Genomic DNA, 19,745 nt, shown 5'->3' with positions numbered 1-19,745 from the left:
GGACTAAGCACAACCTGAAAAGTGTCTTTCCTCAGGCTATTGTCCTCCTAAATAAAGACCCATGAGAAATGCACCGCTTCTTATCCAGTCACTCCCCTCTATGAGTTTTTCACTCTTATTGTCTTCATAAGGTCATTGGCACAAGCCATTTGCTCCATACGTTTGGTTGTCTTGCACATCTTATTTCTATTTCACTACCTCTGTTTTACCTTTATTCCATTTATTTTTTATTTTTTTCTCGATTATATGTTTAAATTGTATGTTAATTGGCACATCATGCCACAGTCTGCACCCAAAGAAATTCCTTGTACTTTTTGTACTTGGCGAATAGAGATTCTAATAACCCAATATTTCTGTGACTACTTACTGGCTGAAATGTTCAGCTTCTTTAATTGTCGGCTTTGCTGTGCAGAGATATGTGACTCAGTGTGGAAAAAAAGATAAAATATCAGGGATGTGACTCAGAAACATGAATCAACTGCCAATTGCCCAGGGGGTCAGTCTGCTACAGGAATAGATGCCCCATTCTGACGTGGATAAAGTATGCTAAATTAAAACATACAACATATCAAAATACATTAATGTAAATGGATTAATTATATCCCCTTACACAAAAAGAGGCTTTCTCTGTCATCATGATACAAAAATTCAATAATGATCATTGATTGTTTCTGACCATTCTGCTTTAATGTGTGAAAGTTAACTCTTTTTCCAAGATGTTTCATCAGAAATGTCACAAAAAGATAAGGATTTGCCTTCAAGTTACAGAAAATGTAATATGTGCATTTCTGTTTAGCAAAAACGGCACTGCAATGGGAATATGAACGGGACACTTTCTGCACTGAAGCGGATCCTAAATGCCAGAACTAGAAAAGATGATCGTATTACATCTCCTACACTCCTACATTCTCGAATCTCTTCATGACTTCTTGTTCAGCTCGAGACAGACTGCTAAATCATTTGCCTCAAATGTAAAGCATTTCAAAGTCTGGTTCCTGATTTTGTAACTAAGCCTGTACATCTTGCAAAACAACAATATGCTTTAAGATGCAGATCTCCTTCTACTCCCAAGAATGATTAAAAGTAGAATTAATAATAAAAACTGTTGGCAGTAAAACCTTCATCTATAGGGTCTATGGAACCATCTGCTAGCTAATGTAATGAATTCTGCAATCATTTTTTTGTATTTAAATCTAGGCTGAAGACCAGCTGTTACACTCCATTTTAGCTTAGCCTATTTCTAGCGTGTCCTGATTAATTCTGCTAATGGTTTTGTAAAACTGCCATATATGTGTTTTTATGAAATGCCTTGTATATCTCAATATCAGCAGTGACTATCTGTATGTGTTTATCCTCTGCCACATATCTGCCCCCCTCTGTGCTGAGTATCATCTGGGCCTGAGGTGCAAATGCCTGGAAACTTGACCCACACTGTAACTGCAGCTCTGCCACAGGCTGACCTGCTGGGCATCACCGGTGGCCCTAACTGAGCCCAAGCCGACCACGCCGCGCCCCTTTTCATGAAGACCGCCCCCGAAGCATTTTCCTTTACTCTTTCAGAGATGATTTGGGTACCTTTCGCGCAGTCGCCCCCTAGCGGACGGTAGCTAAACGCAAGGAGCGAGGAGCGTCTAGGGCACGAATCTTATCAGTCGCTTCCCTGGAAAAACTCCGCAGGACGAACGAAGCTTGAAAAAGGGGAGGGGGTGTCTTTCAACAGCCGACTTTTACTTGGTTTTCCTCAAAATCTGCTCCATGTGGTATTGCCGTTCGGAGGAACCTAGGGTTACTTCAGGTCGAGTTATCGTGCCAAGAAGAAGAGTCGAAGCAAAAAGTAAAAGTAAGTCGCTGTCTGGGCTCGTTTTTACCGGGCTTGTTGCGAAACGGGACAGAAACGGATGTGCTCGTAGAACTGCCTGCTGGGGTTTTTTAAGTATAAGGCTTAAGAACTTAACTACTTATTGGGAATGGCACCCCTTAGGAATTACAGCGTTAGCTAGTTAGCTAGCAGCCGGGTTTAAAGGACTGGGGGTTTGGGGAGCGCACAACCCCGCTATGAAGCTAGGCTAATCCGCCTGCTTGCTAGCTAGCTATCCGACGGTCTCCGCGCTGGGTTACGGTCATTTGCGGACCGACGTGTACCGCAATCCTGGTACCGAAGGGCGGGCTCCGCGGGTGTGTGTGGGGGGGTACTGTCCGCGGCGGATTTGCCAAGTTGTTGCGCTGTTTATGCAGCCTGAAAGTGAAACTGCTGTATTGCTTATTGTAGGTCGACACACCTTGTCTGGGAGCTGTGATAATCCTTAGAGGTAAAATAACTATTCGCTTAATTAAAAATGTGATTTTAAGTGACACATTTCAGCTAGACTACGCAAGTTAGTTACTCAACCGTCTTTTGCTTTTGTCCTGCTGACATTTTCTTACTGAAGGTCTGTTGTTGAAAATTTCGCAGATTTCTAACGATTTTGTAGAACTAGAAGTGTTTTTGCTAATTTTATTTAATTATTTCGTAAAAGTGTAACCAGGTGCCTTCGTCGCTGTTATGTTGATTTTGACCTGTCGACGCTGGTAACGTGTCAGTGTGTGTATCTAATAAAAGAGACGTTTCGCAATATTCCAACTGTCTGGGGACCTTGTAGTGATTATGAAGGAATATAGTGGCTATTGTCCCCTGAAGAACATCTGGAGGTGTTAAAATAGAAGCGTAGTAACTGCGGAGAAGCGCAGTGTAACTCGGGCTACGTTCACTCTCTCACGTAGGTAAGGCGCGTTGCTCCCTTAGTCATCAGCCGACGCCTTTAGGGATATCTAACAAAATCCATAATAATAATACAAAATAACACGCCGATAAAGGTTTTAAGCAATGCATAATACCTTAGAGTTTGATAGATTTTTATTTAAATATTAGTGTTACCTACCAATTAAGTTGCCATTCGTGATTACAGTTAAATTATTACAGTATATCTTTGTTGTATTATTGAAGTTTTTCTTTTTCATTTAGAATGATTATTATTGGAACTAGAAGTAATAGTAATGCTTCCAATAATAATTATTCTCCATTCTTCCAGGAAGATCCCATCACCTACTTTTCTGCCATCACATCCATTACACCGGATGATGAAGGTCTTGGCTGTTGGGCTGGGGTTGAGTGCTTTTATTGGCATTGACACTGCAGATCCTCCAAATTTAATTACTGAGAGCTGATGCAGTCACATCTGCAGGATCGGTTGGTGGGATCCAGAAATAGGTAATTTATCATGACTGGCTGCGAGGAGTATTTATTTCTATTAAAAAGAAGCTCAATCGATGTGGGTACAGAAACCGAACAGCTTAGTTATGTGCGTGCTCATGTGGTGTAAGTCTAGTGAAATTGAAATGTTCCTTTTATTCAGAGGTTTTTTCTTCCGTATGGCATGGATCTTGCCTCTGTTTTTCACTAAGTGCCATTAGATTTAGTGACAAAACAATAATAGATTAGGCCTAATTTTCTCCAGACAGGATGGTGAAGTTATTTCTGGTTCCTCCTTCCCCTGCTACCTGGTGATAATAAGATCTAGCAGATATCTTCTTTGCTGCCTGTCAGATCTCTGGCCCTTGTGGAAACTCTCATTTTCTGCATTGATTGTCAGCCTAAATAGCCCAAGCCCCATAGCAGTCCAGACAATTAAGGTCTTTTGACTGTGAGTGCAAAGAACGGTTACCATAGTTTCCTCTGCATCCAGTCTTAGGCGATGATGTCAGTGAGCATGCTGTGCTTATTCTCAGCATCTCTGTCACCTCCAATGTCTCCCTCTCCTCCCCTCTCCATGTATTGAGTCACTCATGGCACAATATCATTCCTGCTGTTTCTTTCCAGTCCATCATTTGCTTCAGTTCAGACCTGAGTGTGACAGCAAGGTAAGGAGCTTATGAAAGAGCTACATTTCGGTGGGTTAGCCTAAATGCCGAATGGGTCTTTTATATGAATAGATAATCTTTTGACATTCTGGGCCTCGAGTAATTTTTTTATGGTTATTTCATAGTGTCAGAAGCTCTCTATTAATGGGTAGTGAGGTTGTACTAAACAAGTCTCTTTAACCTCACGCTATGGGAAAAATGTCAGGCCTCTTGGGAGGAGAACAGTAGCGGTTCAAGATACTCGGAGTTTGCTGTGGAAGCTCTTGGGTTGCCATGGTCTATTTTTGCTTGTAGCACATCAGAAGCAGTAGGGGGTGATCATGTGATGGGTGGTTTTTAGTGTTCTTTGAAAAGACAGTGGTGCATTAAATGTATAGGGCTCTATGTTGAGGCTGTGGTATTTTGTCACCTTTCTCCCAAAGAGTAGGAACCATGGGAAATTTCTGTTTTTTTTTTTTTTTTTTTTTTTTTTTGCAGAGGAGAGATGCGTATCTGAAAATACGTAAAAGCGACTCATTTAACAACAATTTTTAACTTTGAAAACCAGTTAGCCTTATTAACATTGAATCACAGAGTATCAGTTTTCAACTTCAACGGGATTATTGTATTTTATAGTTGGCTAATTACAGGCTTTATAACTAATGGGATCTTACTGCAACATTTGATCTGGTTTCAAACGTTGCTGCACTGCTGAGCACCTGTTTAGTGAGTCTATAAGCCTTATGAGACTAAATTGCATTTAAATTCAGCAGTAATTGGAAGGACTGCATCTCTGAATGTCATTACACATTTTCTGTTGCAAAATTTTTCACATTAAAATGTGTTTCGTTTAAAGTTTATGCTTTGTTGTCCTTTTAGGTACTTTATATATATTATGGCTTGTGCTTTAATCAACATTTTTTCAAACATTTGGTTTGTCATTGTGTTACTTTATCATTCCAAGGTTTCTTACTGTTGTAAATTAGAAATGATGCAAAAATATTACTGCCAGATAATCCATAATCATTTAGTTTTGATGTTCTATATAGCTTTATGGACTTCAAAGCAAGTGGCTCAAATTCTTATTTCTGTTTGAATATTTATTGTGAGCTCTTCCATTATATTGTAGCCATCCACAATACAAAATTTGTTTAATAATTTTTCAACTATGCACATGGCGGTACTTGGCATGTATAAATGGCAAAAGAGAGCGATGGTTCTATTTCCATATATATTATATTTTTATAGATACAATAACCTATTCAAAGTGGAATTAAACAGTTTCTGGCTTGAACCTTCATGCTAATGACGTATTAAAATCAGCAGTTCAGGGAGTGAAGGAAAAATGACTAATGTTTGAATGAGAGAGAAGCCCTTCTAATACGAATTCATTTTGATAGGGAAAAATAAATCTAATTAAAAATTTATTTTTGCATAGCAGATGTGTGGCTCTATTTGGCTTTTTGGAAATTGAATGTGTATTTGCGTCTGCCTTTTCCCACCTATTTGGTCTTACAAGACAACAAATGAGAGAAACAATTAAACATTTATATGGCTGGCCCCTGTTGGGGACAAAGAATGCAGTTGTTTCCTGGCAGGGTAGTACCATAGTGCTTAGAGATATGGCTACATGAACAGCATAAAAGGTATATGTTGAACTAGTTAATATGATCTGATATTAAATGTGGGCAAAATAAAACCAGAAGACAATGTAACAGAAGAAACAAAAATGAACGATCATGATAGTTATAGAAAATGGCCACCCGTTCCTCTTTGGGCGTGCTTCTGCCATAATGTCTTGTGTGAACTAAAATTAGGTGTAGAAACATGGACTTATCTGGTTGATCAGGTGAGGATGTCTGTCCAAAAGAGAATTTCTCAGACTCGCCCTTTAATTTAGTAATTCAGTGTCTTAACTGCAACTGTTTGCATTGTGGGAGGAATCCCACACAGACATAAGAATACATAAACCCCAGACATGCGGAGGTGGCCACACTGCCCTCTGAAGACGCGTCATGGGTGTCTCTGTCTTACCTCACTGCTTGGTTACTGGCTATTATTCTGCCCTGTGTAGAAAAATACATACCTGTCATGCTTTATTTATACTGTTTACAATCACATTATAAAGCTACTCAGTTATTTGTTTTTTAAAGGTAGCTGCTCTCGTAATAAATACGGTATACTCTGTGAATGGTCATTAAGGGTCTCATTAAGGTTTCCTTGGATTGTGTAGTTTTTATTTTATCACATTTTCATCTTCATTTTGTATTATTAAGATCAAGATTTTTACTTTTGCCTTTAGTTTCTCGCAGAGGTAATAAGCACGTAAAAATGTATACATTTTTTGTAAATTACATTTCTATTTCATTTATGCTATTTTAAGCACTGTAAACTATTATCTTGGTGGCTGACCGGAATAAACATTGCTCAAATTTTGCAATTTCAATAATACTGCTGCATAGATTGACGTTTCCATAGTAACACTTTAATTTGCGTTCTACGTTGTGCACTGTTTGACTAGTTTGAATTATGGGAGTCAGCAGGAAGCGCCATAAGCCCTGCCGGTTTTAGGATAGTCTGGTACCTATGTGTAGCTGATAAACTCTGGAAATGTGCCATTGCAGCCAGGCTTGGTGTTGCCTGATAGAAACTGCCCTCAAGGTCGGTCACTTTCATTTCTAGTGGAGTTGAGGTGGGGGGGGGGGGCTTCACACAATGATTATGCACAGCTTGACATTCAGTGTCTCGGGTTACTCAGTGGCTTGAGAGAAGAACGGCTGCGGGCGGGGGTGGACAGTCTGATGAAGGGGCTAGGTGTACATGAGCTGGCATGGGTGACATCACATGTATCAATCAACAGAAAAGGGTTCTTAAAGTCTCTTAAATGCCCACATGGTAACTGTGTCAGTTAACAACAGTAACTCACCCACCCAACCGTTGTTCATTGGGTAAAAGATCAGCATGTCCTTGCAGTCCTGTCCCCCCTCGTCCTCGGCCTTTACTGCGCACCCATGTGCCCCTCAAGCGATGCATCGCATACACAATTGTATCTTTGGATGCAGCGAACGTTGTTGCGGTGCCTTGTAGCTTTTTGTAGGTTGCTGCTCTTCAGTGTAGGGATGACAGATGAGGGAGCGACACACTCCGGATTAACGGGCTTTCCTGGGTCTCATTGTATTTGTCGCCGAGTAAAATAATTTAGGAGCAGTTAGTCAGAAAGTAAAGCAGAAACATTGATGAAAATGGAAGGCTTAGCACAGGCTGAGTCTTTGGGCTTCACGCCTTAGCAGGAGAAGGATGTAGCAGTTAGCACAGTGATTCAGAAGCCGAGTGGCTGCATTGGTACTGTCTGTTCACACAATAAACTCTGCCCAGTGAGCAAAGTCTAATCCCATCCATTGCCCAATGTAAAACTCGCCTACAAAGGAGAAATGTCTTGTGTAATTGCGAAGTCGTTGCCATGTTTCTCTGGCTCTGCCTGCTTTTCTGGGGGTGTATGCCCGGAAGGCACCCTGGTTCTGCCCGTGTAAATACGGGAACCATCTGCTTGTAGATCTCAGAAAATGGCTGCCATTCCTCATCCTTTCATTAAAGTAAGTCGTCTTGGGCTCACGGATGTGTTTGCAGGCATGTGCCCTCTGCTGCCCCCTCCATATCACTGGTAGTACATCATCAGAATGGGAGGCAGGGTAGGTTTTTTGTTTTGTTTGTCTTGCATTGCTTTGAATGTGTGGAAGTGTGTATATAATCAGAATTACCTGTGAGTTTTACAAATTTCAAAGTGTAGGTTTTATAGTACTCGAAGGAAAAGTCTAAAAAAGTAAAATATTAATATACTTGATAATAGTTCTTGCCGATTTTAATTTCAAATGAATAGTACTGCTAAAAATAGCCATTATAGAAGTTGTCATTAAACATATAAATTTAGTACTTGAACTGTTGTGCTAAATAAATTTCGTCAAAGACATTACCATATGATTTTTTTTTTTATTTTGGTTTGAACACATGGAGTGGAAAGTGCTTTGGAGTAAATGTACCCTGTTGTGGGCCTGTGAGTGAGGGTACCGCAGTGAGCTGGAGGGAAAGCAAACGCAATCAGAGGAGGTAGTGACGCGACGCCGCCTCGGAGGGGGTGGCTGCCCCCCCGCCCCACTGGCGGGTGCTGTGGACAAAGGGAGTGTGGACCTGGCTGGGCAGATGGCTCACGGGCTGCTCCAGCTGGGTACACTAGCTGCCTCTCTGGACGAACTACCCAGCCAGCCCTCTTCTCTCTGGCCACGAATTGAAATTTCCATTACCGTAACAGGCAGTTTTGTCTAACCTACTGTGTAATACGTGCACAATGTAACATCGGTACTGCATCCAAGGTGAATTTTATAGTGCACCATTTTTTGTCCTTTAACCCTTTCTAAGGTTAGATGTTTTTGCAGAAGTAAAAGGTTTACTTCTCAGGTTTAAAATTTTTTTTTTTTCCTTCTCCAAGGGTACAATAGCAAACCGTCTTCTGAAATTTGAGCTGCCAGGCTTTTTGTCATGTTTTAGTCTTACTAACTAAAATAGCTTAATAGCTTAAAAGGGGAAAAACTGCTTTTTTTTTTTTTAAAAAAGCTTTTTGAAATTAAGGTTTAGGTTTTTTCTGCTATGTACTGTAGCTGAATATTGAGCAATGACACAACTAACAGCAGTTTCCATGATTAATATACATTTTTCAGAAACATTGGAAATGTACCTTAATAAAGAAATGAAAAGTAAACTACTAAACAGAAATTCGAATTAAATTTTATTGGTACTAAAATACGCTTACCTGTTTCATTTAATTGGAGGCAATATATTACCAGAATAAATAAATACATTCTTTAGATCCTGTATAACCTATTGTACAGATAATAAAATTGTGAATTTTCCGTAAAATTAATTATTAAAGCTACCCATATAACGATTCATTGGCACTTATGGCTTTCGGTGGTCTTGGGGCTTCAGATCGTAGAATCAGTTTGACCTACAAATTATATATTCATAGCAAGTCTACCGCAAACTGTGCAAGTTCAGCTTTTCTAATTTTAATATATATGTAGTCACAAATTTTGTATCATTCAGATCTTTGGCTTTAATGTCCATTTCGTTTTACATTGCTCCTTAATATTCCTTAATGTTACCTCTCTGACATATACAGAGTTGTTTATTTATCATTATAACTGCAAATTCCTTAAAGGTCCATAAGCCGTTTCATGTGGCTTAAAAGCAGTGTGAGCAAATAAAGGCAGATCACCGTGTTTTGTTCCCTTCAAAGCGTTTAAAAGCAGGGCAGTTCTCCCCGGGCAGCCCTTTGTGCTGGGTGACAGATTGGTCTTACTTTGTGTGGCCCCAGTTCTGCCTTTTCTCTAATTGTCATTTGGACGTGTCCTCTATTCCATAAGGTCATTTTGCTGTCAGATGATTCTTCCTGTTGTGCCAGTTTTGGCTAAGAAGTTTAATGAAGCCTGTAGATAGCTAGATGTCGTTTTGTTAATCTTACTTACCTTGCTTGAGGGTTTTTATACACACACACACACACACACACACACACACAAAAATATATATATATATATGCGCACAATGACATATTTAATGTTATGTTATGTTCCTATATATCCGTCCCCCCCAATCTGGGTCGAAATAAGGTTTTATTTACTAGTAATTTCCATCGTGTGTGTGTGTGTGAAAATGCTTTCTGTACACTTTGGTAAATTTCCTCCCCTTTGTTGTGGTTGGTTTATGGGTGTAATTTTATTTGTAATAACTTACTGTTCAGGTCATGGTTAGAGCATGAATACATCCCCAAAAAATGTTGTTACACTCATGGATATCCTCTGTGTCCTGTTTTCACCCACAATCCTCAACTTTGGGATTTTGATATCTTTTCTAATCTGTTGTGATGATCCAAGTTCACAGCTGTAACTGGGTTGTATGGTGCTTCTGTTTTACTGAACTTTTTGGTATAATTCCGACCAGGAACCCTTCAGCAGCAAACAAAAGCATTTCAATGCTACACTTTTGGAATAAATGATTCTATGCATTACATATGTGGATATACAGATATGCAAATAGCTGTAGCATTTTGATTATTGACCCCCCAATTCCATCAAAATCTATAATAAAAATTTGAGGGCCTTACCTACCTCTATCCTTGGTGTTATTTTCCCACTCATAAATATTTTGCTTATATCTTGTGATTGACAGGTCATGGTATGCACTAAACTGTCACCTCGTAGACTGTTTTTTTTTTTGTCTGTAATTTGTTTCTAGCATTATTATATGTTTTGCAGTTAACTATGCCTGGACTGCCTGGCCGGCTTGCTGTTTTAGCTTACCCTTCTTCTATCTCTGTGATGCAGCAAAATACGCCGTGAGGTTTAGCAGTGCAGCCATCCCGGAGACAAACATCACAGACACTTTCTAATGGCACTAATGGAAGCTCGTTTTGTCTTCCTCCCAAACTTTTGGGGTCATTTAAAATAGTGCTTCCCCATTGTGTCTATATTTGGCATGGGAGTGAAAGAAAATCAGACCGCATAGCAGGTAGGGTGCAGTTTATATGCAGCTGCAGAACTGTGGGACGGCCGGGGGCTTCAGAGGCTGGCTAGAGTTTTGGCATTAAGACCTGCAGAAATCCATAGTTTTAATGCTGGTGTTTTAGTTGGGCCTCGGTGCAGTGTGGTGCTCTGGCTTTTCATGCTTGAGCTCTCCTTATACCATGTAATGCATGTAGCATTGCATTTCCAATTAAATTCCCACCAAAATGTATTTTACTTGGGTGCAGCTGAATGGTTTGGGGGATTTTTCAAATTAAAATATTGTAAGATTGTTACAGGGAATTCTGGATTAAATCACATTAAAAACCCAAACATAGCTATACAAAATGGCATGTTATAAACTGGACAGTGAATATTAGTATTAAGAGGCTTAATTTTTTAAATCTGTTTTGCCCTAAGAAGGGTTTAGTCCATTTATTAGGTCTGACATGACTGTCAAAGAGGTTATTTTTGTTACTGTTTGCTGGTATAGAATTAGCATTTACATTTGAAAGTAAAGTGCATACATTTTAAGAAGAAACATATTATGTAATATTATGTTTGTGTTCTTTTATAATTTTGTCTACGTTTCAAAATTAAAAGTAGTTCTCTTTGTTAATTAATGTGGTGAACTATGTTGAAGGATTGAACCTGTCTGGAGCTGGTTCTTTGCATCTGAAGCTGAATATGGTCCAGTTGCACCGTTTCTCCTGAAGCTGGTTCCTTAGTGTAGCACTCTGGGGCCTGTAGTATGTTAAGAGACATTTACTTGGCAAGGAGTGTATCCAGCCTCTGTGGTAAGGGGGAATGACGTTGGAGCTGGGCACTGTCATCTGATACACTATTGGAATCTACTGAAAGGTAAAATAGAGGATTCGGAAATAAATATTCAAAATAATCTGCTGAGCTTTTCAGCTTGGGTCAATATTTTTTATTTATTTTTTCCTATTATGAACCTCCGTGCGGGTATATTTTGAAATGTTGTCTAGAGCAACAAAAAGCTAAAATTATTGATTAACATTGCAGCTACAACAAAGATTATTTCCTCCATATTGCAGCTTGTTTGTTGGGGTGGGGGGGGGGGGGCTTGAAAAAAGGAGCTGTCGTACGCCAGCTTTCGGACTCTGACGCCCGTTTTGCTTCTTGCAAGTTCCCCTGGAAAATGTCAACAAACGCACCATCTTGTAATTACTGCCGCCATTGGCTTTCACTTGGATTGCTAAAAAAAATAAAAGACTATATATTTAGGCACTGAGGCCGCTGCAGTTCTGAGCGTGAGTCATCTGCGTGCGACCCCCCCTGGGGCCTCTGCTGTGACGCTGCCAGTGCCTGGTTGTCAAGAGGATGTCTTTGAGGACACGTCATTGGGAACAGGAAGGGGTGCGTGTGTGTGTGCGTGTGTGTGTGTGTGTGTGTGTGTGTGTGTGTGTGTGTGTGTGCGTGTGTGTGCGTGTGTGCGTGTGCGTGTGCGTGTGTGTGTGGGCAGGTGGGAGGGTCAAGCCTGAATTCCTGTCACATTTCTTGCTTGTGTGTGTGTGTCTATATATATATATATATTTCCCTGTTGCATCGCAGTTACATGACAAGCTGCTGGTGCTCGATGCTTTGACCAGTCAAGCCTCTCCACTCGGTGCAGAGTTTTGTTTTAGTGGTTATGCTGCCCCCATGTCTTGCTTGCTTCCCGGCTCGCAGCGTCACCACCTCTGATACTCTGATATGCTTCCTGCAAATTCAATTTTTTTTTGCTTGCACCCCTAGTGACACACACAATGTGCTGAATGCCTGTCAAAACTTTCCCAAGCATCTATACCTGCAGTTTTTTTTTTTCTTGAGGTCCTGAGTTGAAAAGTGATTCATCAGGGTTCTGTATATATTCTTTTTAAGAATATATTTAAAAATTTAAATTTAAAAACTGCTATTTTTTTAATTATTGGCGTAAACTGTCTATTTTAATTTGCCATGTTTTCCATCAATAGTTTGTTTTTTATATAGAAGAAATTTATCTGAAGACTATATCTACTATTACTATTCAATCTGCTAGTAGTACATTTGTATATTAGTAGTGCATTTTATTTACATGAAGTTGTTTGTCCATATGTGTGTCTGCACAAATATTTTGGCTGTACAGTCTTTTAAATGGCCTTTACTCAAAATTCCTGTTATAGCTGTGAGTGCTGAAGGGAAATATCTGAGGTAAAATTTCAAGTACATTAAACAGCACCATTTTCATGCTCGTTCAGCACTATGGTTGTGATTCTCCTTGGCCTGAAACAGGGATGCAGAGGCTGTGAACTTTCTGATGCAGAGAGCGTGACGGGTAAAGGATCAAATCCATGTTGAATTTATATGGAAGATGCTGAGTGTTTCCAAACGTACAGATTATGTTATAGTTTTGTTTTTTCTTAATTGTTTTGTGCATTGTCTTGCAAGAAGAATATTATGCTGAGGTATCTCCTGGTTACAGATGACCAGGTGTTACAGTTAGAGACCTTACACCATAATGTGTCGATGTTTACAGATGTGGGATGCAGTTGGTGAGCGAAAAAAGCTGCAGGTGATTTACAGGGATTCGGTGCCTCTCTATTGATCAGTATGTTATATTGATGCCCTTGTGAGGAAGCAGAGTAACTTCTAACAGAAATAGACCTGGTGTAACTCAAAAGATGAATGACCTAGAAGATCCAGGTGAAGAAGTTTGACAGATGTGAAAAATATATTTAACTGTGGCCCTCGTTTCTATTTTACAAGTCGTTTCTGCCATTGAATTTATTCCTGTAATGAAATATTGCATTTCTATTTCCAACTTTATTATCTTTCAACGGTAATGATGTAACATCATAGTCATATATCAAAAAAAAAAAAAATGTTTTTGAGGGAATGCCTTTAGGCTATTTGGTAAGCAGCCGGTACGCTGTGTTGGTTGTATTTCGTACGAACACAACACGAGGGTATAGCTTCTCTGTAAGTGTGACATTTTCGCAGTATTAATTTGTTTAGGATATAATGTTGTTATTGCGCCTGGTGGTTTTGAGCACGTAGGCGGCGATGTCTTCGCTGGCTTTTAACTTAAACAAGCTAAGATCGTTGCAGCAGAATGAGTATTTGTATTATTGCTTTTACTATTAATATTATTATTATTTTCCCCATTCGGTCATGTTTCCTGGACGCGTGCGGGGAATCCTCTTTACTGTGAAAGGCTCTTATTGGATTACTGCTATCATCTGAGGCCCTATTTTATTTATTTTTTTAACACCCCCCCCCCCTCCCCATTCCTTTCATGTGTCACCAACAAGCTTCTCATTTCAATATTATGGCTGCCATGTGTTTTGCTGCACTGCAGACTGTATTTATACATTTTTAATGAAAGAACCAGGAATGGTGGGGGGGTGAAATCATTGGACGTTTATTGCACGGATGGGACTGGCGTTCAGTTGTGGGATGGCTTGTCAACTGTTATAACAGGAATGTAATAAAACCTCAGTTTGCATTTGCTGAGGGGTAACTGACGCCGGAGCTCTGATCTTAGGATGTCCGCTTCTTTCTGTTTTTTTTTCCCAGGTTCTGGATGAAGAGCGGTGATGTGAATGCGATACGCCGAGGGAGCGATAATCCACAGATTTCTGCTTATTTATTTATTTCCAAGATCCGCCGCCTCCTCGCGCGCCCTACGATGGCAGTAGTCCTGGGCAGCGTCTAGCGGTCGGACTGTCACGCGGCATCTCCACAGCTGCCGCCGGACGTCTGCGAGCGGGCAGAAGTCGGCGCGTGCGGGCACTTGTGACGGGAGTGGAGGGGGTGGGAGGAAAGAAGAAGAGGGGGAGTTTATTTTTTTCCTTCCTTTCCCTCGGACCGAACGAGCAAACAAGCACTCGGCAGCCCCGCGCTCGCCGTGGATGGACTGGAGGCGGGCTGAGAACGCAGAGCGGATCGGCAGCCTTTGAAGGCGCAGCGCTGTATTAATGCCGCTTTCCGCTGCCCGGATCGTCTCATCTTCAGGTGCACAGCGGCCCCTTCTTCCTCACTAATTCGGCGAGCGGCAGCACAGGCGGTATGGGAGTCCTAATTTGCTACGCGGTTATTCTCGCTCTCGTCTGTCAGAGCCGCAGCCTGGCTGTCAGAAATCCACTTTACCGGATTAAAAGGTAGGACGCCACACGTCGTTTTTAAATGCTAATGAAGTGCCTCGCAGATGGAAGGTTTTGTTTGTCTGAAATGCATACAGGAGCTTTTGAAGGTTTTTGCCCTTTTGGATCCGCTCCTGTTTTGTCAGGATTTGGTTCAAGAGCTACTTTTTGAATAAAGTTTCTATCAGGTTAAAACTAATGGATATAATTGAACGACAGCTGCAATTTATGTTGAACTATTCAATATTGTTTGTAAATACATGTAATAATTAAAGTGCCTTGTTTTTTTAACCTTTGTTTTTACCTTATTGAAAGATGTAGAAACAGTTCAGGCTATCTCTTGAAAAAAATTTCATTTCCTACATTCCTACATATTCCATATTTTTTTGTTATATAAATATGAAAAATTCTTGATGTTGAAATTAGATATGTAATTCTTAGAGCTGAGACTTTTATCCATTCAGATTTTTTGGCCGTTTAAAATAAATGTTGTGTTTGTTTTAATGATAATGGCTAAACATTATTTTGTAATGTTTAAAAAAAATTTTGTCAGTTGATTTTACATATTTAACTAAAGCAATCGAGATGCACTGTAAGCTTGGGGTCGGGCAATGGCTGACATTTTCAGCTTCTCATCTTGCTTCTCCGTACGTCGTGCAGGTATCAGGAAAATGAGAGGGCTGGTGTTAATGACTGCCCCAGGACCTGGCAACCCGTCACACAGCCCAATGCCTACAATTACTCAATGGATATCCGCATGCCCGGTGTCATTCCAGCTGTGGTGAGTCCCTCCGAAACCCATCCAGCAGCGGAGGGTGGGCAGGTGGGCGGGCGGATGTGTAACACGCACATTTAACCTTTATTTAAATACTCTGCCTTAATTAATGCCGGATACAGAAACGTGGGAAATGACTTAGGAAAACATGCAACGTAAATGCGTGCAGGATTAGGTAGCTAATTAATTCAGTGCTCATTTTAAACATTCCTGTTGCATATATTAAACTTCCCAGAACATGCATATGTCATTTTATTCACAAGGAGGCATTTACTGTTTAAGCACTCACTGTAGTTTCTGAAATCATGTCGGGCGGTATAAGGAGAGTCTTACAGGAATCATCATGTCGTTGAGCGTTGCATTGTTTCCTGGCAGCATTTGTTAGGGCGAGGATGTCTATGTCCATCTCGCTGTGTCAGTACAGATTGATTGTTTTATAATTTGATCATTAGGAAGGGCATGACTCATTGTTACCGATAGATCTAATTGTTTCTATGGCTCAGCAAGCATAGATCTCCAAAGAGGATTTTCTGCTGCCAGAGAAAACAGTAGCTGGCCACCCTGAAAGGAGTAGAGAGAGATAAGAGGGCCTGGACATGTTACATAAATTAAGATCCAGCCTGTGAATCTGTGATGGTCACGGTTTATGAAAGTTGTTAGGAGCAGTTCAAGAAGGGCGAGTTGTTGTTATTCTCCATGCAGGTCTATGAGTCATCTGCCAGTGATTCATCGCAGTCCTTCACTGATAACTTTGCTAAATGGATTACACAGTCATAACATCACCAAAATACAAGATTTGAGCTTTACCGACCAGCTTAAGTAATACTGTGTTGTTGCACCCTAGGAAAATACCCTTCACCTCAGCCCTACAGTATGTCGTAATTTCTTCTCACCGATCTGTTGACTCATTTGGATGTGGTGTAATTTTTAAGCTTTTGATATACCCAAGAAGAATGGACTATTTGTCAATGATTTGTGTAATTTTTCTCAAATCTCTAATAGGATTGTTTTTATTAATTTACCTGCATGTGAAAGATTAGGTATAGGACTGTATGTTGAAGAAATGTTGCATGAGGATTGGAGTTTGATTGTGTGGTGTTGGTAGTCTGGTCACTGCAAGACCCCTGAGTAATGGGCACAAAATGGTAGCCAATCTGAATCTTCAGCACTCATCCTAGACACTATAATGGACGATGGACGAAAATAATATTAAAATTTGGTATTTAAAATTCAGATCATCTTGGCAATGTTCAGTTTGTACATGTTACATTATGCAGTTCTGGTATTTTAAGAACTTGGTGATGGTTTGATAAATTTGATACAATTTCATTAAATTTAAGGATTGCAAGTAAATCCTCTAAAATATTTTACGACATAGTTGATGTACTAGTAATAATGATGATATTACATACTTCATATTAACTTTAAGATGTCTGTCTACATTGCATTTCATTTGCAAGCCCTTGCCAGTTCATTGTTAACAACCTAATGCCGCTGTTACTTAATAGATATCTAACTATAGTTCCCCAGTTGGATGCCATGATTGTAATGGAAAATTTAGACCAGTCAGATTGATCATGTTCATAACCACTACATGGCAACTGAAAGCCCTCAGCCATTGCTAAATGATTTCTTGTCATGTTTCTTAGAAGTGTACTCCGTTATGGCTGCCAAAATAGGAGTTGACTCCTTGTTTTGAAGACGGATCCAGACACATTGCAGTGAATGTCAAATCTGTGAATTTACTCACCAGACCTACATTGTGTGTTTCTTCAGAGTTTGTCAAACAACGTCATTGTAAGAAGGCGATCCCTGACCAGACAAAGCTTACAGTGAATCCTTCATGACATTAATGTGGTCACATTTGTCAGTGTTTCCCACAAAAAAAACACCTTCATTATCGTGCAATTTTGCCTTATGACTTGTCCCTCTGGGTTTTGTAATGACAAGAGCGGTTGAGAAGCCGTGCCTCCAGACGTCACATCTGCTGAACGTGCAGACAAGCTCGTTAAGGAGCCTTTGTGTTGTCCTTACGGAAGCAGTATATACTTTGACTTGTGACAGCCCATAGGTAGCTACAAATGTGGAACAAACACGGCAGTAAAAGAAAAGAAAGTAAATGTAACACTCCAGGTCAGTGGCCTCCTGCAGTGCCTCGCCTATGCTCAGTGGAGAGGTTGAAAAGATAAACTCACATGCCCACTTACTGCTAACTGTCCCTGTGAAATATGAGCACGAGAGTTTAATGGTGCGTTTGTGTTTTCACAGTCCGAGGCCTACTTGTGCGTGGCCGTTCAGGTGCCCAGAGAGAGGGAGTCCTACATAGGTGAGTAGCCGTGATAACCATAATGTTTGTTTGTCAATGTGGGGATGAGTGTGTGAGCTGCTCAGCAGGGTAGCTTGAGGCCTGTCGATGTCTGCAAGCCTCAGCATAAGGCTCGATAGAGCCTATCAGCAATTATAATTCCTAGCATACGGCTTCAGTGAGCCTGCCAGTATCTATACACTTTGGAGTTGAAATGATGGCCATTAATAAAGCGTTCCAAGAATGCGTTGCGATTCTGAAATGCCAAACTATTTCTTGGTGTCAGTGTCCATTTGGATTTGGATTTGCATCATCCGAAGACTACAACTGTAGGCATCAACTATCATACAATGATTCTGGCCAAGTTCTCCATTTTGTTTTAGAGATTTTTGTAGCTGTGGATGGAAGGACTTTAGCTAATGGGGGGAAAAAAAATAAGCCAGCGATCTTTAGTTCAACATGGGTGCAAAAATTGGTCCATCTCCCTTTTCTGAAACTTTGTCCAAGCCACCACCCATCACTGGTCGCGTGAAGGAGACAATTGTCAGATGTCATTTCAGGTTGTGAGATGAGGCGAGATTCTCCCATTCACTTCCCTGTAAGCTTCTACTAAAACAGCACCTGAAACTACTTCCTTCAATGAGTTGTATGAAAATAAATTCCTCAGAGGTGTTTATTTGCAAATGTTTAAAGAGGAGACGGTGCTGCTCCTCTATCAAAGCATTTGCGACTCGGCGGCGTGGAATAGCTAATAAAAATATGCGAATCCCCAAAGATAAGAGGAATATTTCTGTTGCCTTCTCTGCTTGTCATCATTTGGATTAGAAAACATAGTGCAGCACATAGCCTTGTAATCCACCCAGCAAACACAGCCAACATGGTTAAACAGCACCGGTGTATTAGTTAGCAATCGGCACAAATACACATATGGCACTTTGTACAGAGATTCCCCCAATCTTGTTAGCCTACTGAAATAGCTAAATAGAAAAGCAAACAATCCTCTTTGGCCCACAGCAAAAGGCAATTTGTTTCAGAGAAAATTAGTACTTTTTTTAAAAGAGTTTTTAAACATGTATATTTTCATTTAACTGTACTGTTACTGCTCTGACTCTGAAAGTGGTAGGAAAATGGATGACTGCTCATATGGATGGATGGATGAATGTCCTGTTGCCATTTCTTGCTCGCATGATGTAGTCGATGTGGAATTCTTTATTTGTTTTTTATTACTGTTTATTCATATCCGTGCTCAGCGTTCCACTAGCATGCCTGTGCGGAAGTGTGCACCGGGGAGCCTCTGCGTGTTCCCCGCATTTGTTCGTCAGAGTGGGCGCCATCTGTCACGCCCGGCTCCCTGACATCCGCTGCGGGGATGCCATCCAGCACCGGCAGCCGCCGCAGCCGTCTGCCTGTCTTCTGCCCGCTGGCGTCACGGCCGGCAGGGCTGCACCTGCTCTGCCAGAGTTGCCCCCTGGCCTCGGCGATTTTGAGCAGAGATGGATGATATTTATCGCTCAGAGTTTTATTAACGAGGTGTATCATTAACCTTATCAGTGTTATCATTAGTATCAGTGATAACAACGATATATTCAGGATAATTTTAGCAGTCTAAGTAGGTCTTAAAAAAAAATGAAATCCAGGAATGTTTTACATGTCCAAGGTAATTATTTTGTGAGCGCATTGGGGATATGGCAAATAGCACATTGAAAGGTACTGTTATTCCTGGGCTAAAGGCACATTTTGATCAGTTCTGTAAATTACTTACTCTGGGGATGATTTCGGTTAAGCCGACGTAGGTGTTTGATTTGTTTTCAGCTTTAATTAATTATTCAAAGTCCCCTCGCAGCCTATACATAACGAGGCGAAGCGTGTACATACAAGCACGTATTGTTTATGCACCTTTAGCTGAATAAACACTACCTGTGTTTCATCTCTGTGGCACGGAAAGGCTTTTCTCATGGGCGGGTCGTCGGCTTTGAGCAAGTAACTTTTTGCTTGTCACCTGCAATGGGGGCCCCTAATTTGCCGCTGCTCAGAAATACTCGACGGTAGCTAGCGATGGGCTAAATCGCTCTGTAATTGAGCTGCGAAGGTCTTTTGATCACGCCGCAGGATTA

General features: G+C 40.7%; 1 protein-coding gene across 6 annotated transcripts in view; it reads left to right on the top strand.

The window, feature by feature from the left end:
• Positions 1-1,576: 1,576 nt before the first annotated feature.
• pam (peptidylglycine alpha-amidating monooxygenase) overlaps positions 1,577-19,745 on the top strand; it is a 53,259-nt gene continuing 35,090 nt past the window's right edge. For 3 of the 6 annotated variants that reach the window (XM_072714804.1, XM_023796396.2, XM_023796393.2), the window contains exons 1-4: positions 1,577-1,840; positions 13,986-14,569; positions 15,212-15,332; positions 17,595-17,652. In XM_072714804.1, the coding sequence (XP_072570905.1) occupies positions 14,478-14,569; positions 15,212-15,332; positions 17,595-17,652 (271 nt within the window). In that variant the 5' untranslated portion in view covers positions 1,577-1,840; positions 13,986-14,477. Of the gene's footprint in view, positions 1,841-1,918; positions 2,310-3,779; positions 3,898-13,985; positions 14,570-15,211; positions 15,333-17,594; positions 17,653-19,745 lie in introns of those variants that run through there. The other 3 variants (XM_023796398.2, XM_023796395.2, XM_023796394.2) reach the window with 3 other exon arrangements.

Source organism: Paramormyrops kingsleyae, chromosome 7 (assembly GCF_048594095.1).
Source record: "Paramormyrops kingsleyae isolate MSU_618 chromosome 7, PKINGS_0.4, whole genome shotgun sequence".
Taxonomy (NCBI): domain Eukaryota; kingdom Metazoa; phylum Chordata; class Actinopteri; order Osteoglossiformes; family Mormyridae; genus Paramormyrops; species Paramormyrops kingsleyae.
The sequence above is the reverse complement of the archived record's forward strand: the minus strand, read 5'-3'. Positions and strand labels throughout refer to the sequence as shown.